This window comes from Podarcis melisellensis (assembly GCF_964234715.1).
Source record: "Podarcis melisellensis genome assembly, chromosome: 5".
Lineage (NCBI taxonomy): Eukaryota > Metazoa > Chordata > Lepidosauria > Squamata > Lacertidae > Podarcis > Podarcis melisellensis.
The window spans coordinates 10,883,632-10,910,281 of record NC_138537.1 but is presented as its reverse complement, the minus strand read 5'-3'; the positions used below and the strand labels follow the sequence as shown (position 1 = coordinate 10,910,281).

General features: G+C 44.6%; 1 protein-coding gene across 2 annotated transcripts in view; it reads left to right on the top strand.

Moving 5' to 3' along the window:
- Positions 1-26,650, top strand: part of USP13 (ubiquitin specific peptidase 13) — a 70,242-nt gene that overhangs the window by 41,505 nt on the left and 2,087 nt on the right. The window contains exons 9-21 of one of the 2 annotated variants that reach the window (XM_081910905.1): positions 517-588; positions 1,338-1,431; positions 7,370-7,495; positions 9,793-9,946; positions 11,221-11,395; positions 11,788-11,876; positions 12,180-12,302; positions 13,033-13,059; positions 15,386-15,529; positions 16,757-16,923; positions 19,233-19,395; positions 21,180-21,264; positions 22,065-26,394. In XM_081910905.1, the coding sequence (XP_081767031.1) occupies positions 517-588; positions 1,338-1,431; positions 7,370-7,495; positions 9,793-9,946; positions 11,221-11,395; positions 11,788-11,876; positions 12,180-12,302; positions 13,033-13,059; positions 15,386-15,529; positions 16,757-16,923; positions 19,233-19,395; positions 21,180-21,264; positions 22,065-22,158 (1,513 nt within the window). In that variant the 3' untranslated portion in view covers positions 22,159-26,394. The remainder of the gene's footprint in view (positions 1-516; positions 589-1,337; positions 1,432-7,369; positions 7,496-9,792; positions 9,947-11,220; positions 11,396-11,787; positions 11,877-12,179; positions 12,303-13,032; positions 13,060-15,385; positions 15,530-16,756; positions 16,924-19,232; positions 19,396-21,179; positions 21,265-22,064; positions 26,395-26,650) is intronic. The other variant, XM_081910906.1, reaches the window with a different exon arrangement.

Genomic DNA, 26,650 nt, shown 5'->3' with positions numbered 1-26,650 from the left:
AGAGCAGATTTTGAGGAAGTGCATGGGAAGGAGGAATGGTGAACATTTCCTTCTTCTCACGTTCTGCTGCCAGATGCCTTCTGTCAGCAGTGTGGAAGCATTGGATACCACCCAATGCAACCAGTTCAAAGAAAAAAACCAACAGTAGTGAGAGACTAAGAATGTTAGCAATTAAAATCCACCAGAAGTAGAATTAAAGGATGCTATATGTCAAAAGCCCATTGAATCAGGTGTCTTCAGTTTCTGACAGAATAGAGATGGAGATGGTGTCTGACTGATGGATCTTGACTTGGGGAGCATTCCAGACCTCAGCACTGCTATAGAAAAGGTCCGGCCTCTCATTCTTGTCACAGTGTGTATATTGAGATGGCAACAAGAGCAAGACCTTTGAAGTAGATTTTAAGGCCTAGGCAACACTATATGGGAGCAAATGGTCTCCTCAGCAAATTATGTCAATGGAAAACAATCTGATCTGTTTGAATGTTCTCTTTTTCCTCCACAATTCTCTCTGGATAGGTACGTGGGAAACCTTCCAAGGATATTTGACTACTCTCCTCTAGACCCAACACAAGATTTCAACACGCAAATGTAAGTGGCAGGTTTTATATTAAGCAGCAGATTTCTCTGAATGGTTGAATCTCCCACATTGTTTGTTGCTTTAATAACCTTTATGAGGTATCCAGACAAACACCATTCTGGACATGGGGGGAAATGTACTAATTGCCTTTTGGCATTCTTATTAAATGAGAGTTTTCCTTTTGAACTTGGTTAGTGGCACGGCTTGTAGCGGCAATTGTTCACGGTAGCTTTATCTTATAGGATGTAATTGATTATAAAGCTGACTTTAGCTGTTTCCATTCTGTGGAGAGTGCCAAGCATTTGTTGATTTTGTTTGTTCAGTATTTGTATTGCTGCTTTACAATTTTCATTTAATTTATTTTTGGAACCACCTGTGACATTTGAGAAATGATTGTGCTTGATTGACTTTGATCTGATCGCTGTCTTTGATTTGACCTGGACTTTCGCCAGAGTAGTCCTGTTGTTTGTAATAAGCATAGCTATGTGGTATGGAGAGTGTTTTCCCCCACATAGCTAACACTACACTATTTTGTATGACTTGCTGCTTTTTGAAATGGGGATGCCAAGAGGGAAGAAGCTTAGTTGGATCATAGTAAGGATGTGTGTTCAGGGTGTGTGTTAACAGATGGGCCACATTTAGCCTTATTTTCACCCTCCTGCTGTTTTCTCCCTACTCTGAGCCTGGTGGGAAACATTCTGTGTGCTTTCTCTCTCCTTCCCTACTCCCACCCCACCCCTACCCCCTTCCTCTACTACAGGGCTAAATTGGGACATGGCCTCCTTTCAGGCCAATACTCTAAACCACCAACGAAATCTGAGCTCATTGAACAGGTGATGAAAGAAGAACACAAGGTATTTACCTAGCATGCACAGCTTGATAACTAGGTAGAAGATGTCAGGAGTTCAGCCTACACTCGAGTAGGACCCTGGCAGAGACACATGCACGATTGGCATGTTCCCTCCCTCCTGGACGATCGTTCGGGAGCTTCATAAGCTTTCTTCAGCCCGAACATCACAGTGACTGATGCCAACCGACACCAGCACACTTAGGGATCCGTAGAGTATGCGCAGTTGTGTAACAGACCTCAGCAACCCAGCATTTTGGCTAATCTACTTTACGTATAAACACACACGGAGCACTGCAACATGGCTCCCTCTCTCTCTAGCATCTGACAGCAAAGAGAAAAAGAACAAAGGACAATAGTCCCACTTCACAGAACACAGTAACACAAACATCCCGTCTCCGTCACTTCCTACTGTGCGGAGTCAAAACATAACACTGTCATGTGGAAGACAAAAATCCCATGACTGCAATCATGGAGCAGGAATTCTAACAGAAGAGGCATCCAGGCAACAGCGTAGCTAGCTGCTTGGGTGCCCAGGGCAAGCTGCCCATGGGGGTGGGGCAAGCTGCCCATAGGGCGGGCCGAACCGGGGCAGGGCGTGCTGTGTTGAGCCTCACCGCCACCTCACCTACAGCTGTAGGGAGGCTGAGCCTGGGGGAGGCGGGTAGACGCAAGCCCCATGCTGCTGTTTTGGGCAGCGCAGAGCCTGCAGGCACCCAAGCCACCCAAGGGACATGCGTGGCTAGGGCGCCTGCAGGCCCTGCGGTAAGTGCCGCCCCCCACGGTGTGCCACCCCCCACCTAGCTACACCTCTGTCGACGGATCTGGTCTGTGCCCTGCATCAACTGAGCATGGCTCCCCAGAACACGTTCTTAGACACAATCTATAACGCATTGGCAGTGCCGTAGCAAATCTGCTGTGGTTCCTTGCCGAGGTGGCTCATTGTGGAATGAAGCCCTGAAGGCAGAAAGCTTGATAACTGCTGGTGGCAGATATACCCCAAAAGCAGCCCAGAGTCCTAGCCAGAGTAAATGCATATAGAAACAGGACAAACCTGAATATTTTTAAGAACTGCAGCAAGGAACGCAGCACAGATTTGACTTCAGCACCTCTGAGCGGTTGAGGACAGCCTTCTATTTATTTATCTTTCCTTTACTGAGGCAGTATTGTTCCATTCTGGAAGCAGTGCTCGGAGCTAGTATGTTTGGCCCACTGGGGGATTAAAAAAAATGATATATTTATGGATGCCTGCCGTATAATCTTTGCTTTTATAGTTCAGCTTGTGTCCAGTTAGCGCTTTGTGTCGCTGTCAATCTTTTGTTACCCTAAAACTTGGAAACTCACAATGTCCCCACCCTGCCTCTCCCTCTCTAAGGTGGTGTGTTTGGAAAGGAAAGATGCAGTAGCTGGAGAGGAATTTTTGTTCCTGGAAGAACTACTCAGAGTAAACGCAGTGGTGTATTTATAGCAGGGTTGCAAGTTCAACCAGAAGACTAATTATTTGTTTGAAATCATTTTAAATCTGTAACACTTTTTTTTTTTTTAAAAAAAGCTTAAAACTTTGAACTGAGTAATTACTCAAAGCTAATTTTAGTCAGCTAAGGCAAATTCTAATGGGTTAGGGCCAATAGTTAAAAGATATTCAGCTTCTGCTTTTGGAAGTCTGTTTTGGTTCTGGTATGTTCCTGCTTAAATAAGGGATTAAATATAAAATTGTAAAGGTGGCATAACCCCCATCTTTTTTTAAAGGAGGTTAACTTAAAAATACATCTTTCCCTGAATTGGGTTCTTAGTGGTCATCCATCCAAGTTGCTAATTAGGACTATATTTGTTTAGCAACAAGATGGTCCCAAAGATGGCATTTCCTTTCTAAATGATAGTGGCAGCTTTCCTTTATTAAAGTCTAAGGTATTGCACCCCTCAGGAGCTATAGAAAGGCAGCTGTATGGAGGCTTTGCTAAAACGAAAATTTATTTAAACATGGTTGGTTTATCGATTAGCTCACAATTCTTTAATAGCAGTCCTCCGTTTATAGAGTCCCTAAAGAAGATGGGGAGAATTGGAGCTTATTCACACGACTACCTGAACGCAAATTAGTTCTAGGGAGAACCTGTGCATTTTAGCTCCTGGTCCGTGATGAGGTGGCTGCGTTGCCTCTGCCAACATATGAAGTGCTTTGATGTACCGCTGCAGATCTTGGTTGTTTTTAGTGGTGTTCCAAAATCGGAACCCCGTGCATAGTAGAACATGTGTATGACTGGCTCAAGCCAGGATGGAAGTCAGCAGTGGTGAGCTTTCTCAGTGGGTTTTCTTTTACTACTCTTCATCCACCCCCTATTATTGCCTTATGGCAAGAGCAGAATTCTTGTTTTGCTCACCCCTGCAGCCAGCCAATGGCTGAGGCCGGGCAAATGGGAGAAACCACAGCTGCCCTGTCTTTCAGCACTAGAGAGAAGCTATAGGCATGTATACCTCTTTGCTTCCCACTTTAGTATCCTGCCTATCCTCTGGAAAGTAACTCTGGAGTAACATACATGGAATTCTGTTTTACCTTCACAGCAATTGTGTCATTGAAGTTAGGCCAAGAGTGGGGTTTTGTGGCAGAGTAAAACCGCTCTTGCCACTCTCGTCTTGGATCAGCATCATGTTTACAGTAGCCTTTTCCCAAGGGTCATGCTATTTGCTGGAGTTGCTGCATCGATGAAGAGGCGCAGATTGCAGCTATAACGAAGGCGGCATTTTTTCATTTCCGCCAAGCTAAGCAGTTGGCTCCTTACCTCTCTCGCCCTGACCTAGCCACTGTGATCCACGCGACGGTCACCTCCAGACTGGATTATTGTAACTCACTCTACGTGGGGCTGCCCTTGAGACTGACCCAGAAACTCCAGCGGGTGCAGAATGCCACGGCGAGACTCCTTATGGGGTCCCCACTGCGGGATCAGATTCACCCAGTGCTATACCAGCTGCACTGGCTCCTGGTGGAGTACAGGATCAGGTTTAGGGTGCTGGTTTTAACCTTTAAAGCCCTATATGGCCTAGGACCCTCATACCTATGGGACCATCTCTCCTGGTATGTCCCACGGAGGACCTTACGGTCTTCAAACAAAAACATCTTGGAGGTCCCAGGCCACAGGGAGGTTAGGCTGGCCTCAACCAGAGCCAGGGCTTTTTCGGCTGTGGCTCCAATCTGGTGGAACGCTCTGTCACAAGAGACTAGGGCCCTGCGGGACTTGACATCTTTCCGCAGGGCCTGCAAGACGGAGCTGTTCCACCAGGCCTTAGGGCAAGGCACAGCCTGACCCTCTCCTTTGGTAATCCTCCCAGAACTCTAGCCCAATGGTTGCCATTAATTTGATTTGAACTGATTTTAGAATGAATTGATTTTAGAATGCTGTATTATTTTACTGTTGTTAGCTGCTCTGAGCCCAGCTTCGGCTGGGGAGGGCGGGATATAAATAAAATTTTATTATTATGTTTATTTATTATTGATGAGGAAAGTGTTGAGCCTCTGTGCGATCGGTGGAGTAAAGGGTGCTTTGACTTGGACATGGGCAGAGGACTGGATGAGAGGCATCAGCGGAGCCTCCTAACCAATGTGAGCTGGGGTGCCCAAACACAGTGCAGCCAAAGAGTTTTCTGCCTATATAACCTACAGAAACAAAACAAGACAAATGCAAATCCCGTTGCTGATGTTTTGCAAAGCTTCACCATCCAGTTCTCTGTGTTTTTGAAGGATGGTTTCCTTGTTCTCCATGTTACTGCCCCCCTCTGCCCCAATCTCTCGGGCAACCTGTACAAAATCACGACTTTCATATTATGTGTGACTCCAGAATACCTTTTGGGCCATAGATAGTGGCTTTCTTTGCTTTCTTTGACCGTCTCAGTGGAACTACCTGTTTGCCTGCCCCCTCCCCCGCCCCATGAAAAACGTAAGTTCAAAACCTATTTAGCAAAGGAGCACATTTCAGCTTTAGTTCATATTAATGCACTGCCATCATGAGAGGCAATGCAGTCGAAACAGAAGCGTCATAGCAATGATTAATTTTACATTTTCTTCCTCACACACTCTTATTTCTGACAGGCAATGCCAGGTTTAGTGTAAAAATGGTCCATCAGATTTACTCAGATATATCTACCTTGTTTTTCACACTGATACTGTGGCCCTTTACATGGTGCCTGTAAACACACTTCATAGAGAGCTGCTGTATATTTTAATTTCTTGCATCTTTGGAATCCATCCATCGTTGGACGACGTCATTGGGCGCCTCCTGCCCAAAGCGTTCATGTGAGAGATTGAATGATCTGACCCAGCTTATTTTTAGATAAACGGTTTTGCAACTGTTGATGGGGAAAGCGTTGCCAGAATTTTCTCTCTTCGCTCTCAGAGTGAGTGTGTGTGTGCGCGCGCTCTTTCTCTCTCCCCCCCCCACACAAACAAACATACTTACACACAGTTTAAAATCTGCCTGTGGGCTGCAGCTGATTAGCTTGGTAGGAGAAGGAAATTCCATAGAGGACGCTTTACCAAAGTAAATAATAAACAGGAGATTTGGGGGAGGGTGGTACAAGGAGGCGGGTGTTCAAGGGTAGCAAACATGGTGCCCTCAAGATGTTGGATTACACCTCTCATAAACCGCAGCCAGCATCTTCCATGTCTGTCAATACCAAGAGCAAGAGCAAACATGGCAGAAGAGCAATAGCCTTCATGCCCTAACCAGATGGACCCTTGATCTGATCTGCCAGAGTTCTTCATGTGTTCTTATCCTTCTCTCATGCAACCAAAACTACAGGCTTCACAAGAGGGGATGGCTATTAAATCAGTTTCAGCCCATAGTGTGAATGTGTCCAATATTGCATTGCCCAGGTTCCCAGTTCTCCTGGCCCAGCAGTTCGTGCATCTGCATTCCTTCTGCCCGTTACCCATGTGCTTTCTGGAATACAAGGGCTACAGCTCCCACCATCTCCAATCACTGACCATGCTGGCTTACCTAAAAACCCTTGAATCTTGATACGTCCCTCTTTCAACAAGCCTTCTGAAATCTTTATCCTGGCTGTTACCTTGCCTTGTGTTTTGGATTGATTTTTATGTATGTGCCATTCCAATTTTTATATTTATAACCATTTTTTAAATGTGTTTTTAAATATATTTGCTGTATGTGTTTATATTGTCAATGGCTTTGAGATCCTCATGGGAAGCAATTCAGAAATGAAATGGAATAGATAAATAATGCTGCCCTACTTGCGTTGCGTGAAGGCAGCATGGACCTATGCTGCCTCTTGTCTGGCAGGTTTGATTTTTTAAATATTATATTATTTTTTCTAAAGCTTTCTAACACAGAACTAAGCAGCATACAAGGTAGCTGGAGTTTTGTTCTGACTTTCCTTCTGTCTGCAGGGCAGTGGAGGGCGTATGCGTATTGCCCAAAATAGTTTTCAGAATTCCCAGGATCTCCCTTCACCTCCCTGAAATCATTCCATAGATGTGGGGAAATGTAAAGACAATCCCTGTAAGGTGTGTAGTTGGGCAGGAGGAGTGTTACCTAAAACAACCATAACTAAACTAAAAATAATAATAATCCTGCTTTATTGCAAATTATGTGATGTCATTATGTACATTTGGAGTCACAAATGCATGCCATTTCGTCTTTTTCTGGGGTTGTGGGGGTACCTGAAGACTTGCTGCCACCTCCCGCCTCACGTAGAACATGCATACGCTATCAAGCGGTGTTGTGAATTGTACCAGTTCATCCCTAAACTTCCCATGTGTACCATTGGGCAAATAATTAAATCTGTTCCTCTCCCAATGGGAATAGCTCTTTGGGTAACTTGATACTGAGAAAGATGTGGAAGGAGGATCATAACAGCGGTACAGAGCGCCGTTTTTGTCACATGCAACAAAGCATTAATTACAAAGCGTCATGGCATATTTTATTCTGTTTTTTTAGCCTCAGCACAATGGCATCTCTCCTCGCATGTTCAAAGCTTTTGTAAGCAAAGGGCACCCTGAATTCTCCTCCAATCGGCAGCAAGATGCACAGGAGTTTCTCCTGCACCTTATACATCTCATAGAGGTGAGCAAGGGTTAGCCACTACTTGTCTTGTCTTTGCTTGTATCAGACAAAAATGGTACGTTAGTCTTGTACAGTATAGTAAAGGGTAAAGTGGCCCCTGACCATTAGGTCCAGTCGTGACCGACCCTGGGGTTGCGGTGCTCATCTCGCTTTATTGGCCAAGGGAGCTGGCGTACAGCTTCCAGGTCATGTGGCCAGTATGACTAAGCCACTTCTGGTGAACCAGAGCAGCGCACGGAAACGCTGTTTACCTTCCTGCCGGAGCGGTACCTATTTATCTACTTGCATTTTTATATGCTTTTGAACTGCTAGGTTGGCAGAAGCAGGGACTGAGCAACGGGAGCTCACCCTGTCACGGGGATTAGAACCGCCGACCTTCTGATCAGCAAGTCCTAGGCTCTCTGTGGTTTAACCCACAGCGCCACCCGCTTCTTACTGTACAATATAGTAGTTTTGGTGTAAAATGATTGATCGATTGGTGTGGTACCAGAGGTGTGCATGGCACCTTTGTAGATTTACATCAGCAAAATAAGATGTATCTTTGCCCCAAGGAGCTTACACAGGAAATCTTGCTGCTGCTGCTGCTAGATTTATTATGCGGACTTCACCACCAGGTCCCATGGTGAGCCACAGCAGTAGGGAAGACAACGGAGGAAAGGGAGATGATTCTTTGCTCTCTACAAAATAATAATAATAATAATAATAATAATAATAATAATAATAATAATAATAATAATAATTGCTAGGTTAGCAGAGACTATTTCCAGCAACTAATTCAGCAAAATCGGGACATTTCCTTTCAGATAAATCAATTGAGTGAATGGACGTGTAGTGCCTTACCATATTTTATCTTGAGGAGTTCCATGAAATAAATTAATAAAAATCAATTCATGAGTCTCTTAAGTATTGACATGGGAGATAAGTACTTACTGAAAGCTTTTTTTTCTTGGACACTGACAACAAGGTTGGAGAAACCTTCACAGTTGTGCGCATAGAGCATTGTAGTGCAGAAATAAAAGATTATTTCCCACCACCCAGTTGTGTCAGTACTACTTGATTGCAAAGTAGGGGTTGTAGTGAGTGCGAGTCCTACTCAGAGTAGACCTGTTAAAATTAATGATCAGGATTAACTTGTGATGCTGAACTAGTTGGGCCATTGGCCTTTATCCAGCAGGCTCTTCTTATCATTTCTTCCTTTTGGAGTGTGAGAAATTTAAATTTCTGCCTGACTTGTACTCTGTGTGATGCTTTTGAGACATAAAACATCACACTCCCTTCCCCTAAAATGTAATAGGTATTGGTCATTACAATTGCAAGTTTTCAATATGGCTATTGAAATTTCATGCTGAAGAGCATGTCAGTTTGAACTCTGAATGTCTTAAAAAAAAATTATAATTATTGAATGATTTTATGTTACAAAAAGCATTACAACCACTAAATATAATTGAGAAATAAAAATTACATACATCAATATTTTATTTATTTACCATCTTATTTCCTCCCAAACATTCCATGCAAAAACACACATATGTACAGACACACACACACACACACACACACACAGATAATGATGAAAGTAAATATTTCCCCCCTTTTATCTTACAAAATCTTCTTCAGCTTTGACTTCGTGTCAAGTCCCTTCACATATGTTTTATCTTACAATGGAATGTACACAAAACAATCAACCTTTCTATATAATTTTTCCAATGCATTCTGAAAACATAATAAATCCTTAATTGTTATCCACCTCCTTTTACTTCCTTTATCACTTGAATGCTAGCAAAACTATTATTGTATTTTTGAACATGTCTTCTATAACCATCCAATTTTTTCGCAAATTGTTGCTTTAAGTTTCCTCTGAGTTTGCTAGTCAATTGAGCCATCTCCACCAATTCCTGTAATTGGACTCTTAATGTCTTAGTGCTTCGAGTGTTAAAACTAAACTACTCTTCCTATGTTATTGTGAGAGTATGGGAACAGCTTCAGTGTGGCTCCTTCCTATCACCAGCAACACTTCTGAATACCAGTTGCTTGAAACCATGGGAGGGGAGAGTGCTCCTGTGCTCATGTTCTGCTCCCTGGATTCCCACAGACAACTGGTTGGCCACTGAGAACAAGATGCTGGACTAGATAGGCCTTTGCCCTGATTCAGCAGGCTCTCCTTAGGTTCTCGTCAGCATCACCCCAGCTCAGAAACTAGGACAACAAGGAGATGTACTTTGGATCTTCGCATCTGGCCTGGTTATTCTTGCGCTGTCATGATTGTCAAAGAGGTCTGACCTGTTTTCTCCCTTCAGAGGAACCCCATTGGTTCAGAAAACCCGACCGATGTCTTCCGGTTCTTGGTGGAGGAACGTACACAGTGCTGCCAGTCCAGGAAAGTCCGATATACCGAGAGGGTGGACTATCTCATGCAGTTGCCTGTAGCAATGGAAGCTGCAGTGAACAAAGGTTAGGCGGGAATTAGGCTACTTTGCATGTGTTGGTTTTTGCGTCCTTCAGAAGAAACTTCTGGGTTCAGCTCAGTTTATTCACGCATGCATGTTATTTCAGCATCACAACGGCTTGCATGTGTGAGTGAGCCATTACAGATTTAACTAGATTTAACTTCACAGATAAAACTTTGCCGAGAGAGAGAGAGAGAGAGAGAGAGAGAGAGAGAGAGAGAGAGAGAAACCAGTTCATTCATCCAGCCTCTAAAGTAAAGGGACCCCTGACCATTAGGTCCAGTCGTGACCGACTCTGGGGTTGCGAAGCTCATCTCGCTTTATTGGCCAAGGGAGCTGGCGTACAGCTTCCGGGTCATGTGGTCAGCATGACTAAGCCGCTTCTGGCGAACCAGAGCAGCACACAGAAACGGCGTTTACCTTCCTGCCGGAGCGGTACCTATTTATCTACTTGCACTTTGACGTGCTTTCGAACTGCTAGGTTGTCAGGAGCAGGGACTGAGCAACAGGAGCTCACCCCGTCGCGGGGATTCAAACCACCGACCTTCTGATCAGCAAGTCCTAGGCTCTGTGGTTTAACCCACAGCGCCACACACATGCATGTGTGATACCATCTTTAGTTTTACTGTGATGCAAAATATCCTGAACGTCTGAGACCAGATGGATTAAGTGGAATACTTCATGACGATCAGTGGAAATTTGCACTTTGAGGGAACCTCTTCTGTGTTAGCTGAGATGGAATCCCAGAGTGTCCCAAAGGATTATTTTCATGCATGGCACTAGTCAGTCCTGTTGGGCAACAATGCTGACCTGTTTGAAGTGACAGTTGAGTGTACCCAATGTTCGCCTTTGTTCTGTATATTGCATCATGGGGGAATGGTGACACAGGAAATATCCTTGTCTTGAGTCAGACTATTGGTCTATCCAGCTCAGAATTGTCCACACTGACTGACCTCTGGGAAAAGGTCATAACTCATCTCTAGCTTCTTCAGGTAAGGCTGGGAAAGACGCCTACCTGGAACCAAGAGGGTTACTGCCAATCTGTGTAGACAAAACTGATCTTGTGTGGACTTGGTGTGAGGCAGCTTACTATGTCTTCCTAACCAACTTCAACCTGAACTGTAAATCCTAGATATCAAAATAACAAACCATGCTTATGGTTAGTGAGGGGAGAAACTTGAGGGAGACTGCATGTGAGAATGCAGTATTTATTATCACATAAGGTTGTCCATTCTCCACACGCAATGGCCCTCTGTTGTTGCTTGTGTTCCTGGTTAGATGAACTGATTGCTTACGAATTGAAGAGGAGAGAAGCTGAAACTGCAAGGAGGCCCCTGCCGGAGCTTGTACGTGCCAAAATCCCTTTTAGTGCCTGTTTGCAGGCCTTTTCAGAACCAGATAATGTAGAAGACTTCTGGAGCAGTGCCCTTCAAGCCAAGTCTGCTGGGGTTAAGTGAGTCTGCAGTTTGTCCTATACATGGGTATGCATGTTAAGAGAGAGAGATGTCCTTAAGAAGCTTCAATCGCAGCCTCCTGAATGGCTTGGGAATACAAATAAAAATAGGACCAAATTCAGGAACCTTTGTATCTGTGTTTGTGGGGACTGGCTTTTCCTTGCGTCCCATTGCCTCCAAATCCCCGCTCCCAGCTACATAAGATGATTCCTCCTGGATCAGACCAGATTCCAGATTGCTTTTGAACAAATTAAAAAGTCACTGGTCCCAATACAGATCCTTCAGTCTCCTTCCATTCTTCCAGCATGAATCTGTTTTTGAGTGCAGCACTCTTTTGGTTTTGCATTCCTACGGCTCAGCTTCATTCACATGAAATTGCTTTTGTTTCCAGAACCTCTCGCTTTGCCTCATTTCCCGAGTACCTGGTAGTACAGATAAAGAAGTTCACTTTTGGCTTGGATTGGATACCTAAGAAGCTTGGTATGTGCTCTGAATATTCTGTTCTATATTCAGTTGTCCTGGGTTCTCCTGTAAGGTTTCAAGGGATTCCCTGAGAGCACAGAAACCATTGTTATTGAGAATCAGTCCCTGCTTTTTTTTTTGGTTTAGGACTAAAGCACTGGGTTTGGGGAACTGAGTATGGAAGCATGCTTTAATAATAACTTTATTGTCAATGTAAAACCTGTGTACAATAAAATTAACTGAGCCTCTCCCCCCAACCCAATGTTCCTGTAATGTATTAGCTGTGCATCTATAGGCTTATTTGCTCTGCTGTGTTTGCAGATGTTTCCATAGACATGCCAGATCTTCTGGACATCAGTCACCTCCGTGCCACAGGCCTCCAACCAGGAGAGGAGGAGCTCCCAGATATCTCTCCACCCATTATCATTCCTGATGACCCCAAAGGTACTGCCTGCTACCACGAGGATCTCTACTCCCCCACCATTCTCCACCACAACTGTTAGTTGAACTTCTTTTCTGTTCCTTTGTCACTTTTGCTCCCTACCTGTTCACATGGGACTTCTTCTGGGATGACAAGCTCCAACATCTCCATGGCACATCCTTTGCACCGCAGCCATTGGGCGCTGGGCTTATAGGTGTGAGAGAAGTAGCCAGTTATAGAATTGAGGCCTGTTTCCTGGTTTAGTAAGTGGGATTCCATTCCTTGACAAAATTTTGCATGGTGTGCAGGTAGGAATTGAGACTGAGCTCTGAAGACCCAACCTGGAAGTAATATGAGGAGCAATCAATGGAGAATGGGGAGCCCAGGATCAAGGAAGCCTACTCAAGCATAGGCATTGGGGTAGTTCTGGTGGGCCACAAAGTACCTAGAAGATTGAGGACCTGATTTAGAGGAGATGCATAGATGTGGTCAGTCTGCAGATGTGCGCACACACCTATGCAAAGAAGCAGGGGAAGGTGGGCTGAGCATAATTGGTTGGGCCAATGGCACAGATCCCCATGACCAGATCTGAAGCCCTAGTCCTATGGAATCAAGCACATCTAATGTCCCAACAAGGCCTTGACTCTATAGCAGTGATGGGATCTAGTGTTTGCACCCAACGCAGAACTGGCCAGCTTCCTCTCTCTCGCCATCCCAGTGCACACTCCCTCACTTTGCCTTCTTCACTTTCAGATGGCATGACGAACCATTTCATGGAGCGTATGTATTTCATTTCATTTCAATGTTGGCTTTATTTATTTTTTAAAGGCTGTTTTAGTGAACTTATTTGCTGCTGCACAGGGGCTCTTTGTCTGTAGAGAGATGCATGGGAGTTCTTCTCTTTGGGCTTTTAATTGTGCCATTGGTTTGAATGTCTACCAACCTATTCTTAATGTTTGCTTGGTTGTTTGGTGGAAGACGTGAAAAGTACCAGGGAAACATCAGAGACTGCTCTCCTGTGTTGGAATCGTCTTCGTCTTTACTCCCTCACAATTGGTTCAAGGCTTGGGAATGCTAATTTTCTTTGGCATAATTCTTTGCTCCCACATTGGACGGAGCATCAGATTTATGTATTGCCATTGGAATAGCCTTGTTGGATCAAGCCCATGAAACAGTCTTTTGCTTCCAACAGTAGCCAGCCAAATACTTCTGGAAAGCCTACAAATAGGGCATGATGACAACAGCTCTCCCTCGTTGTTTGTTTTGGCTTCCTAGTATTCAGAGGGTACTGGAGATTCCATTTGGCCATTGAGAGACATATTTTCTTTTTCTGCAAACGAACATCTTCTGACCCCAGGGCCCAGTTTGTCAGATGGGAATAAAGAGGGGCAGATTTAGCTTTTTAACAAATCCCCTTGGAATGTGCCTGAATATGGTGGTGGGAGAATTGCATAATTGATTGTTAATTTTTTTTTGGTTGATTTTTTATATAGGCTGCCCAATAACATTATTCAAGCAGTGGTTCCAAACATAAATATTGCAGGGGTTTTTTTAAAGTCCTGAGAATTTTAAAAAAAACTTTACATCGTGTGAAAATAACCACAAGGAACATTCAAGGTGAGCCTCTCTGGGGAGGGGCACACCACAACCAGGATGCCCAATGCCAACATAACTCAGCAAGTAGAAATATAAAACATTAAACCTAACACTGATGAGTTGTGAAAAGCATTGTGGGACAGAGGAAGTGGGCAGGGTCAACGGGGGAGAGGCCCACAGGTGAGATGGGAAGGTTCTCTGGACTAGAGGTCCCCTGCTCTGCATTACATTGAAGACTTCCAGCCTTAGTTATCTAGTAGACAGAGCATTGCTGTTGCACCTGGAATATTGGGGCTGTTTGCCTGACAGTTAATGGCTCACTTGAAGCTAATACTGTAGTATGGTCTTCATTCTGTATTCCCTATGCCAATTTGCTCAAGTGGCTGGCTTTTAGTGCTAAGGGCCAGAGTGTCCTCAGAAATGTCTGCTTCCAGCTGTGCAATAGATTATGGTTCCAAGACTATTGAAAGTTGCCCTCAGTTTGCATTCTGCCTTACACACATACACCCCACAATGGAATTGTGGATTCCTGTGGACGATGAACCATAACATTGGCAATCCTGTCTGAGCTTAAATTGACTGAAGCTATTGCCTTCAGCTTACCCTTTTGCCAAACCTTAGTTGCAAATCTGTTGCTGAGGCTCCAGTAATGTATGTGAGTAAACCTTAAAATTTGGAGTAGCTGTGGTACAGAATAACCTGGGAAGCTAGCGTTGCTATGCCTCTGAAATGTTCCTTTGTCTCAGCATAGGGAATAGCAAATGCCTCAACTGATCTTTGTAGGCTCTCATAACCATTTATGTGCTTGCATCTCAGTAGTGCGTGTCCATATTTCTCCGAGTGATTTATGCTGTGTTATTCTTTAGAGCGAAACTGAGCCTGTGTAAATGCAAGATCATTGTAGAAAGTTGCCCAGATGTTCAGTTGTCTGCTGGTCTTAGCAAGTATAAAATTGAATGTGACGTCCTATGCACACTAATGTGTGCACGTTCCATGCACACTAATTCTAGGGTTGTGTGTTCTGGACAAGATTTTTTTTTTTTTAAAGCCTGAACGTTACAATTTGAATAAATTAATAGGAGAGCAGATCTGCTAAGCATGCAAAGTGTGTGAGAATTAAAAGGCATTTTCAGCATTTGGAAACCTCAAAAACAGGACCGGGCTCAGAAATGGAAAAAAGATGAGTGATTAATATTAGAGGCGAGAGTAAGGATGGTGGCAGCGATGGGAAGGGATATAGAGCTGTAAAGTTAACCGTCTTTCTCTTTTTACTGGATAGTTGGAGTTTCCAACAGATGCTGCCTCAACCTTTTTATTACAATTATGAGGGCCAGAAAGGTTTTGAAATGGGCAGCAAATTGCAGGTTCTCAATTCTATGAAAACTGCACATTTTGTGCCACAGTTGAAAAACAAAGCCCTGTCCATTGATGGGGTAGGGTGGTGTTTTGCTTTGCTCTTGTTTTGTTTGACAGCTTCTCACATTGGGAATGTCCTCTCTCTCTCTTTCAGCTCCAGATATTGATGAATCCTCAGTGATGCAGCTAGCTGAGATGGGTTTTCCACTGGAAGCATGCCGTAAAGCTGTCTACTACACAGGCAACATGGGTGCTGAGGTGGCTTTCAACTGGATCATTGCCCACATGGAAGAACCAGGTCTGTAATCTGATTGGGTGTGCATATGTCTGCAATAGACATCGCCATGCCTGCTAGGACAGTTTGGTGCTCTCTGTGCTTCCTTTTAATTGGATAGCACTGCATGATATAAATGATTTAGTACAACCAAAACAAAATGTGTACACTTGTAAATTCTCTAATATATTTGAAATCAAATGAACACTTTCAATCTTTGAAGGTGGCGCTGTGGGTTAAAGCCTCAGCGCCTAGGACTTGCCGATCGAAAGGTCGGCGGTTCGAATCCCTGCGGCGGGGTGCGCTCCCGCTGCTCGGTCCCAGCGCCTGCCAACCTAGCAGTTCGAAAGCACCTCCGGGTGCAAGTAGATAAATAGGGACCGCTTACCAGCGGGAAGGTAAACGGCGTTTCTGTGTGCGGCTCTGGCTCGCCAGAGCAGCGATGTCACGCTGGCCACGTGACCCGGAAGTGTCTCCGGACAGCGCTGGCCCCTGGCCTCTTGAGTGAGATGGGCGCACAACCCCAGAGTCTGTCAAGACTGGCCCGTACGGGTAGGGGTACCTTTACCTTTACCTTTAGAAGTATAAGTCTATAGTTGAAACAAAGTAATAGATGCTATCCTGCGGGCTAAGCGGTAAAACTTTTTTAGGCGTTGATTGTGCCGAAGTAGTAAGTGAATAACAACGGAGGACAGCGATCCCGGATAATCTGACTGTTTCGCTGGAATCTTCTTCAGCACAACTACAGAAGAATTCAAATATGAAACAATGACCTGTGTACATGAAAACTATATAAACTTCACACAGAGTTGCAGTGCTACCTAGTATACTGGTCTCTGTGTTGCTTGTATTGTTTGTTGTGTTAAGTTTGCAACACAGGGGTTTGTTGTTTTGTATTCCTTTTAATTGGAAGCAATCCACAACTTCACCAGCTCCTTCACTGTTCCATCCTAGATTAGCTTATGGTTGCAGAATCATGGGTGTGGGATGGACTTTGCGGGTATCTAGTCATCTGTTTCCTGCCTTGCAAATACATCTGTATGAACACAAGTGGAGACCTGTTTGATCAAACCCACACATCCACCTAGTTCAAAGTTTCTGCTTCCCCCTATGGAGCCCACAAGCAAGGCATAAAAGGAACAACCCTCTCTTGTTGTTTCTGTCCGGTGACTGGAACTCAGCTCCTCCTGGTTTAGAAATAGGCACTCAATTTGTTTGCAGAGATTTAAATATTTGCCGCTTATGTTCCAGATTTTGCAGAGCCCTTAGCCATCCCTGGTTACGGAGGAGCCACTTTTCCTGGGGCAGGTGGAGCAGCAGTTGTTGGGCTGGATAACCAGCCCCCAGAAGAAATGGTTGCCATCATTACCTCTATGGGCTTTCAGCGGAATATAGCTTTCCATGCACTACGGGCAACAGTGAGTCGACCAGCAAATTATTTGGGGTCTATTTTTAGCACAGATGCAGACGTCCTCCACTTCCTCATCAAATATGACTTTCAAAAGCTGGTATGGTAAATTAATGGTATGGTAGAGCTGGGTATGCAGATGATACCCAGCTCTACCTCTCTTTTAAATCAGAACCAGTGAGGGCAGTGAAGGTCCTGTGTGAGTGTCTGGAGGCGGTTGGAGGATGGATGGCGGCTAACAGATTGAGGTTGAATCCTGACAAGACAGAAGTACTGTTTCTGGGGGACAGGAGGCGGGCAGGTGTGGAGGATTCCCTGGTCCTGAATGGGGTAACTGTGCCCCTGAAGGACCAGGTGCGCAGCCTGGGAGTCATTTTGGACTCACAGCTGTCCATGGAGGCACAGGTCAAATTTGTGTCCAGGGCAGCTGTTTACCAGCTCCATCTGGTACGTAGGCTGAGACCCTATCTGCCTGCGGACTGCCTCGCCAGAGTGGTGCATGCTCTGGTTATCTCCCGCTTGGACTACTGCAATGCACTCTACGTGGGGCTACCTTTGAAGGTGACTCGGAAACTACAACTAATCCAGAATGCGGCAGCTAGACTGGTGACTGGGAGCGGCCGCTGAGACCATATAACACCAGTCTTGAAAGACCTACATTGGCTTCCAGTATGTTTCCGAGCACAATTCAAAGTGTTGGTGCTGACCTTTAAAGGCCTGAACGGCCTCGGTCCAGTATACCTGAAGGATCGTCTCCACCCCCATCATTCTGCCCGGACGCTGAGGTCCAGCGCCGAGGGCCTTCTGGCGGTTCCCTCATTGCGAGAAGCAAAGCTACAGGGAACCAGGCAGAGGGCCTTCTCGGTAGTGGCGCCCACCCTGTGGAATGCCCTTCCAGCAGATGTCAAAGCGATAAACAACTACCTGACATTCAGAAGACATCTTAAGGCAGCCCTGTTCAGGGAAGTTTTTAACGTGTGATATTTTACTGTATTTTTGGTTTTTATGGAAGCCGCCCAGAGTGGCTGGGGAGGCCCAGCCAGATGGGCGGGGTATAAATAATAAATTATTATTATTATTATTATTATTATTATTATTATTATTATTATTATTATCCAAAGCAGAACAAGCCCTGCCATTGGCAGTGGCAGCAGGACATTTGACAAAGGAAGACCTTGCACTCCTTTTCCTTTGGGGAATTAAGTTTATGCGGCATCCTGTTCATAGGTACTGGTCAGGGGAAAATCTTGGCTGCAAAATCTTTTTTGCCAATAGCTTATTGAGGGTTGAGAAGCAGCTTTAGGAAGACTGGCTTGGGACTTTTAAAGAGAAGGCAACTCTTTGACCAATACTCAGAACTTCACTGTTTGAGATGCCTATTTATTGTTTCTATAGCACAGCCTTCCTCAACCTGGTACCCTGCCATTCTTTGTTGCAACGGATGCTTGCCTGACTTTGAGAGATGCTCATCTTGTGGCGACTCCTCACTGAGGAGCCCCAGTCTCTGGGTTCCCTGGAACTGATGCTAAAAGTTACTACACTAGCCAGCAGGTTGATGCGAAAGGCATTCTCAACTGATGAGGATGGGAAAGAGCTGGAGTGGAAAATTCAGAAATGTGCAGTTTGTGTAACAGTGAACTGAATAAGAGGCTTATGGAATCATAAGGACAAAGTTATTTGGGCCTGAGATGGATGGGCATGAGCTGACATAATTAGATGAATGACATGGATAAAGTAGGCTGTAGCTTGCAAAAGCTGATGCTGAATTAAGTTAGCTTGCATTTTTAATTACTGCTGTAGCAGCAGCAGCCTGAGGGCTTCATTCACTTGTTGCCCTCCCCTGGCATCATAATATTTGTAACACATGCTCTTCCCGGTGGTTAAGATAGAGGAATACTTGTCCAGCTAGGGGAGGGTATCCTTAGTTTGGTACCAGACCAACACAATCTGTCCAGATTATGTGGGTGGAAGTTAAATATGACATAGGAGCAAATACGGGATTATGGCAACCACATTGCACAGCCTAATACAGCTGCTCTGCTGAACTGAAGGAGACTCTGTTGAGGCTGTCACTGTCCATGGTGCTTAAATCAACTCAGTGAGCTTCAGACACGTTAAGAAGAAGAAGAAGCCTCTCTGCTGCAGCGGGAATATTTCCATTTGCAGCAGGTTTTGTCCCTCCACCTTTTGTTGGTGTTTCCCATACAAAGGGAACAAAGCAGCAACAGGTTTTTTATTTTTGGGAAAAGGCACCCAAACCCCAATGGTTGTACAGATGCTGATGGCTGTTGGCTATTTTATCTTCCTATTGGTTGGCAGAATAATAACCTGGAGCATGCATTAGACTGGATCTTCAGTCACCCAGAGCCAGAGGAGGAGAACGAAACGACTTCTGAAACTATGGACCTAGAGAACCATGTGAATGCCAACATCCTTGCAGAATCTGATCCAGAAGGACCTAGGATCAAAGACGGCTCTGGGCGTAAGTTTCCCATAGACACTTTGCTTTGGTTGTTCATATCTTATTCCCCTTTCCCAAATGTATTTGCTGCGGCTATGAATCGTTTCTCCACTATCAACGGAAATGGTGATATACAACCATGTACCAAATACCAATTATCAGTCAGTCTTAAAATGACAAATACCAAAATCAATTCACTGAAACTGCCAACACGAACTAAATGACTAAAGATCAACAGTAGCAATATTAAAACCCCAAACCCTCTCAAGATACCCTGAAATGCCTGTCAGAACAGCTAAGTTTTGTCCCACCTTGTAAAGGTCAGCAAGGAAGGATAGGTTCATTTGTCTATTTTATTCGACAAGTGGGGTTATTTTGTGCTGCCTGAGTAAGACCAAAAAAATGCAGACAAGTCATATTTAGTCTTTTTTAAGAATTCTAATTATGGCAAACTAAAAACCCTAAATCAGCAAGTTGGCTTTTGATTTCTACAGACCTCTTCCTGATGCAAAAAGTGAACGGGAAGAAACATTTTCATAAGCACACCTGCAAATGTACAATATTCGTTGTAACGATGCGCTCATTAAGGAGCCAGGATTCACTGCAGGCCCCCTGTTGAATGTATGTTTGATGGCAAACCTGGGCTTGTTACTGTGTAATGTGCGAAACAGCTCTTTGGTGTGCAGCAGTCCTCAGGTTTAGCCCCGGGCAACTCTCATTAAAATGACTCTGGTGGCAAGGCTGCCTTTGTTTTAAGATCCCATAGCCCTAGTTAGACTAGATAGTGCAAGCTGTGTGGACTATTGATTTGAAGCAGCTTTTGATACAGATGCCCAGAGGGGGCAGACATTTCTCTGTGCTGCTTGGACACATTTAGACTCACGTTTTCTCCTCTTTTTTATATCTGCCTGTAACAAAAGGTAATATGCTTCGTTTTTTACCTTGATGGTCACAGTGATCCTTGCAGGGGGGGAAATCTAAAACCAGCCACAGGGTGGAGCTGTTGGACAGCAGCTGAAGAGTACTGAGTACTGAGCAGAAAGAAGTAGATCACAGTCACCTTAGAAAGCCTGGAAGTAGCAAATAGTTCTTGGCTCTTTTTCTCACAAGGTTTTTGCGGGGCCATGTGAATAATCAGAATATAAAAGTGCATTTTGGGCCATCGTTATAATCATCTGGTTGGAGCGCAGTGGTGATAACGCCAATGTTGCAGGTTCTATCAGTTTAAAATATATTCAGAAAAACAAGCAATAAAATATAATATCAAACATTTGAACAATTTCTCATTAATTCAAAATACCATTAATCCCAGCAGACATCTATAATCCAGGGAAGGTTAAGTGTGGCTGAGATTGTGATATGGCTCCTCTTTGCGCACGACAAAGTATCAAAACACATGGTAGATAATCTCATATAACAGTTGCTACACCAGCTCCATTACATTACAGTTTGTTTCTCTGCACAAGCATGGGGTGTAGAGGGGCCAGAGAGACCATGCCCGGTTTTTACTTCCGGGTGTGTGTTTACATTAAGCGAAGAACATGAGAGACTATCTACATGCATGTTCCGTGCTATTTTCCAGATGTCTGTTTCATTTAAAAATGGATTTTTTGGGTGGGGTGGGGGAAACAGACAAGCATAGTATGTCCCCCTGAATCCCCTGAGGGAGGGGAAGGTTCAAAATATGATGAGTGAAACGAATGGATAACTAACATGATGCTTGCAAGATGCGACTGCTGGACTTGGCTTACTAAGGACATCTCTTCACATCCCTGCTTCTCATATTTGGTATTTTCCTTGCACAGGATATGAACTTTTTGGGTTCATCAGTCACATGGGAACATCTACAATGAGTGGCCATTATGTTTGTCATCTCAAAAAGGAGGGAAGGTGAGTAGGTGGAACTGTTAGATAATATAAAATTAGAAGAACTACCAGGATTGAACAAAGCTCAAAGTGAGCTTGGCACTTTGGTCCTAACCACTTTGTCATTGGAAGCAAACTCCACTGAAAGGACTAGGGCAGGCTTCCAAGTTCGCATTGCTGGATCTACCTGATCTCTTTCTCTTCCTTTCCAACTGCCTCAATCCAATCATGCTCTTGTCTCCTAAGCTCTACTATTCCCCCTCATGTTCTGTCCTTTCTGGCAAGATTCACCTGCATTGATGTTGGGTCCATGCTTATTGCTTCTGTCCATATCCTGACATGAACTCCAATCTGAACGTGGCTTTAATCCTGCCCATGAAATACAGCATGTGCCAGCAGATCCCTGGACGCAGTCTGCAACCCCCAGTTTACAGCAGAAAAAGAATCCTAAGATTTTCAGCAAATGATATTAAAAAGACCAAGAGGTATCCAGATTGGGCGGTAAATTCCTTTGCTGTCTGAGAACTCTCAAGGCTAATAATCCAGACAAAAGGATGCTGGGTAAGGGCAGTGGCGTAGCGTGGTTTGTCAGCACCCGGGGCAAGGCAAGTAATTTGTGCCCCCTAACCCGTGGATTTGCGCCCCCTAACCCTAACCCCAGATGTTGCACCCGGTGCGGCCGGCCCCCCCTGCACCCCCCACGCTACGCCACTGGGTAAGGGTAGGATTCTGACCTACGTGGAGCTCCCCAGGATTGGGCATTAAGCCTGATTTCTCAATACACTCATTGCCTTTTTCTTTTTCCTCCCATCTCTTTGTTTCAGGTGGGTGATCTACAATGACCTCAAAGTCTGTGCCTCTGAGCGACCACCCAGGGAGTTGGGGTATATTTACTTTTACCGCAGGATACCGAGTTAGGCCTTAGTAAACGCCCCTTGGCCTTAAGAAGCCATAAGCCTTTTTATTCTGCCAAAAAGTCATTTCAAACAAGCAAAGCCTTTGGACTGCCGAAAGGAGCAAAAAGAAAAACATTTTGGGTACTATTTATAGCTTAAAATCAGGATCAGTCATTTGATGCCTTCTTAACACTGTAGTGGAGGAATTTCTGTTGGGTCACAGCGCGTTCTAGGATTTTGAAGGAAAAAAATGTATACACTTTGTGGCGACCTCAAGGCTGTTCTGATCACTAGCCGAGATTGCAACAAGCAACTGGAGAACACGAGACTGCTCTCAAACTCTGAAACACCCACCTTCTTACCTCGCAAGTCAGTTTCGACCCTCAACAACTGTTACGGAATCAGTGATGGTAGCCAAGCCACTGCCTTTGACTGCAGAGTTTACCACCACCCTGAAGGGAATGTTTGGTGGAAGATCTGTTTGCCAGCCTGAAAAAGTGGCTTAGTTGTGATCCCGCTTGTATCTCCATGGTTAGATTTCCTTTTTTTCCTTTTCCTTTATTGAATAGCACTGTGTTATCCCAGGATGGAACGGCCCAGAATATGTTGCAGATGTCAGCGTGTGAAATCAAGGTTCATAACTGCAGCCAAGGGAGCTTGCAGTTTGGCCAAACAAACAAAAAAAATCTGGGTGTTCATTTATATTTTTAAAAAAAGGTGCTTTGGGTGGCTTCAAAACATACCTTCCATTTCTATGCCTTGACCTAGCAATTGCTGATGGTTTGAGAACCCGCTTTATAAGAAAGTGCCCATTTCACCCATTTCAGTGGATCGGTATGCACATTGGTGTCTGTGCGTGTGTCTGCTTCTCCCATTGTGAGATAAATGCTCACACATGCAGAAGCTCTGTGTAGTCCTCAGGGTTCATGTAGGGCTGTGGATCAGAAAACTGCAACTTGGCTGTTCTTCCTCCTCGGTTATTCATGCTTTTGCATATACTGTAAAGGGAATCCACTCCATGGGTCCCCATGACAAGTATTCCCATCCTGCTTCGTAACGTTTACAAGGGCTCACCTTGTGACTAGCTCTTGCCCCACCTTCTTCCCCTGCCCCGGCAACCGAAGGAACTAGAGTTGCTAGGACGACAGCATGGGGGAGAGTCACATGGTGAGGACATGCAAATGTTTGTGGATCGGTTGGGAATCCTTTACCACAGAAGAAGACCTCATCAGGGTCGTAAAATGTACTGGACCCGAAGTCGGTCTGCTTTGATTTTCCTTCCACTTTTATGCCGCTCTAGTACTTCCCACAAAATATTTTAAAGATAGGGACCCTTTATGGAGAAGCTAAAATATATAACCTTCCCTGGCAATGATGCTCCCTAGAGGAACCGTGTCTAGCAAATATGCAGACAGCCCTGTTCTTCTGGCATAGCTTGTTTAATTATTTAAAATTTCTTCCCATGAAATAGCCTGCTGATGGATTGATTTTTTCCCCCATTTTAAAACCATCATATTGACTTGTCAGCAAGTTTGCAAAGGAGCCAAGTATCCCTTTCTAAAAAAAAACTCCCCACTGCCTCCAATGTCTTCTTTTCATTTTCACACTATTTTCACTGTACTATTTGATGGGTTTGCAAGTGTAAAAGGGGTGCGTGTATTTTTGTTTGTTTGTTTCAATTCATTGTGTGAACTCATGGGCCTGGTAAGTTCTTTTTTTATTACTTTTTTGCCTTTGTTGAACTACTGGATTGTTAGGGAATTTGCGATGGCAAATAAAGCGGTGCCTACTGATTTGGGTCAAGCAAATGCAGCTGTTACCACAGAAAACAGCAGACAAACCTGTACCAAGTATAAATCTTCAGTAAATGACATACTACTTGCGCAGAAGTTCAGGAGACATTACAGTGTGTGTGTGTGTGTGTGTGTGTGTGTGTGTGTGTGTGCGCGCGCGCGTGTGTATACATGCACATACACAGAGTTTCTTTATGGAAAGATTGGTGTTGTGGCTATTTATGCTTGGAGCCAGCATCATTTGAGGCACTAGTGATGCAGCTTAAGACCTTGTATCTCAGGTTAGATTCTACAAATCAACAGCCACAAAAGGCAGAAAGAGGCTTTCGAGCCCAGCAACGCTGCGAGTGGTGAATCCAAAGCCTATATCTTGGGGCCTATTCTACCATCACCACTTTGCTTTATTTACAGCACTGCTACAGGCATGTTAGAATGCTGATCTGTCTCGCAACCTAGTCCCAGGCTACTTTCAATTACAGCTTCTGAAGTCACTATGAATGTACCACAAAATTTGCCGTTACCTTAGAATGTGTCACTGGGGGAATATTTGCCTAATGCTGATGATTTCTGCAGAGTCTGGATTTGTCACGTTCTGCTTATTTAAACAAGGTCTCCTGTGCCTGCAAAAATTCAGCAAAGTGGTCTTTCCTCCACCTTGTGGACGTATAAGGGCTAGTTCAAAGCAGGCGAGATCTGCTATGCCAGCATCCTGTATCTAAGTGTAAATAATGTGAACTCTCAGTGTGTTCCTTCTTGAATCTGGGAGCCAGTCAGATTTCCCAGAAGCAAACTTAAGCAATCTGCCTGTATAGAGACTCTGATCTAAAATAGCTCTCTCTCTCTCTCTCTGTGAATATTTATATATGAGAGTGAGAGATGAATGCATGCAAAGCACAGTATCCAAACCCAAAGAACAACAGCTGAGAACATGGGTAGGCAAACTAAGGCCCAGGGGCTGGATGCGGCCCAATCGCCTTCTCAATGCGGCCCAGGAATCAGTGTGTTTTTACATGAGTAGAGTGTGTCCTTTTATTTAAAATGGATCTCTGGGTTATTTGTGGGGCATAGGAATTCATTCATTCCCCCCTTCAAAATATAATCCGGCCCCCCACAAGTTCTGAGGGACAGTGGACAGGCCCCCTGCTGAAAAGGTTTGCTGACCCCTGGCTGAGAAGCTCAGGCATTGGTGCTTAAGGTTATCTGGCTCTTTACTATCAGACATTTGCTCCCTGCTTCTCCTTCTGGAATGTTCTTTAGCACAAAGCTCCACACATATTTGTGTGCATGTGCACGAGACAATTTAAAATAGCAGGGTAGAAAAACGTGACAGAACAGCATTCAATGGTAGTTGAGATATGGGGGTGGGGTTTGAGGGGGGAGCTGCAGTTTCCGCCAAGTCCTCAACTTCTCCCTCACACAGGCTATGTTTGGGGTCAGTAAATAGGCTTGTATATCTTGGTGGAATTTGAATCTTGGATGCAGATAAACTCTGGATGCAACCTACCAGGTCTTCCTCATGAGCCCTGTTGAAATGAAATGGGATCAAAAGCATAGATTATAATTATTAAATTTGTGTACAACCCTTCATTTGAAGATCACAGTGCGGTTCACAGCTTAAATTCATTTAACAGAGCTTGCAGAGAGAGGATTTTGGTGGATGGTTCCTTCATTTTACATCTGGGGCTGTGCACATAAAGGTTGTGGGCCAACCCAGTTTAGCTTATTGCTGTGTAATTACTCAAGTGGGGAGTGCCATCAATGAAATAGGTGACTCTGGAGGATGAAGGCAAGACTTTGCTTTTAAAAGCACCTCCTCCTCAGCCCATTGGCATTTGGGCTAGGATGAAAGGGCAGTTCGTTCAGCATGGCAAGTACATGGTTATTAGTGACAGACAGCTGAGGGCACTGCCCTTAAATCTGGGATTAAAGCCTAAAGACTCCCAGCTAAATATAAACAATGGGGCTTTTTTTCACCCTCTGGGCAATTTAGAGAATTTGGCTGTTCTGGGTCAACACCCATGCTATACATTTGAAGGACTCTCTTGTACCACTTTAACATTCATGACACCCCACCCAAAGAAAGCTGGAAACTGTCGGGTATTGGCAACTGTGTCTCTGCGAAGGGAATCCAAACAACTCTCAGCACCCTTAACAAACTACAGGAAGAAGCTGTGACTGTTAAAGTGGTATAAATGGGGGGCCTTAAATATATGGTTTGGATGTCACCTTAGTTGTCTTCTCTGCTAAATGGGGTCCCTAGCAGCTCTTCCTCCTGTGTGCAGTTGGCAAGCACAGCATTTTTTTCACTACTCCGTCGCATCATTGACTTAATCCCCTCCCCAAAAAGGTGCAATCTGCTGGGATGTCTCCCTGCAAGAGCGGCATTGAAATGAATGGGAGAAGCACAAGAAGACCCCTTGTGTATGAAAAAGCCCCATTGGATTCTGTACGGAGCCATTGTTGTTGTTGTTGTTTAGTCGTTTAGTCGTGTCCGACTCTTCGTGACCCCATGGACCAGAGAACGCCAGGCACCTCTGTCCTCCACTGCCTCCCGCAGTTTGGTCAAACTCATGCTGGTAACCTCGAAAACACTATCCAACCATCTCGTCCTCTGCCGTCCCCTTCTCCTTGTGCCCTCCATCTTTCCCAACATCAGGGTCTTCTCCAGGGAGTCTTCTATTCTCATGAGGTGGCCAAAGTACTGGAGCCTCAGCTTCACAA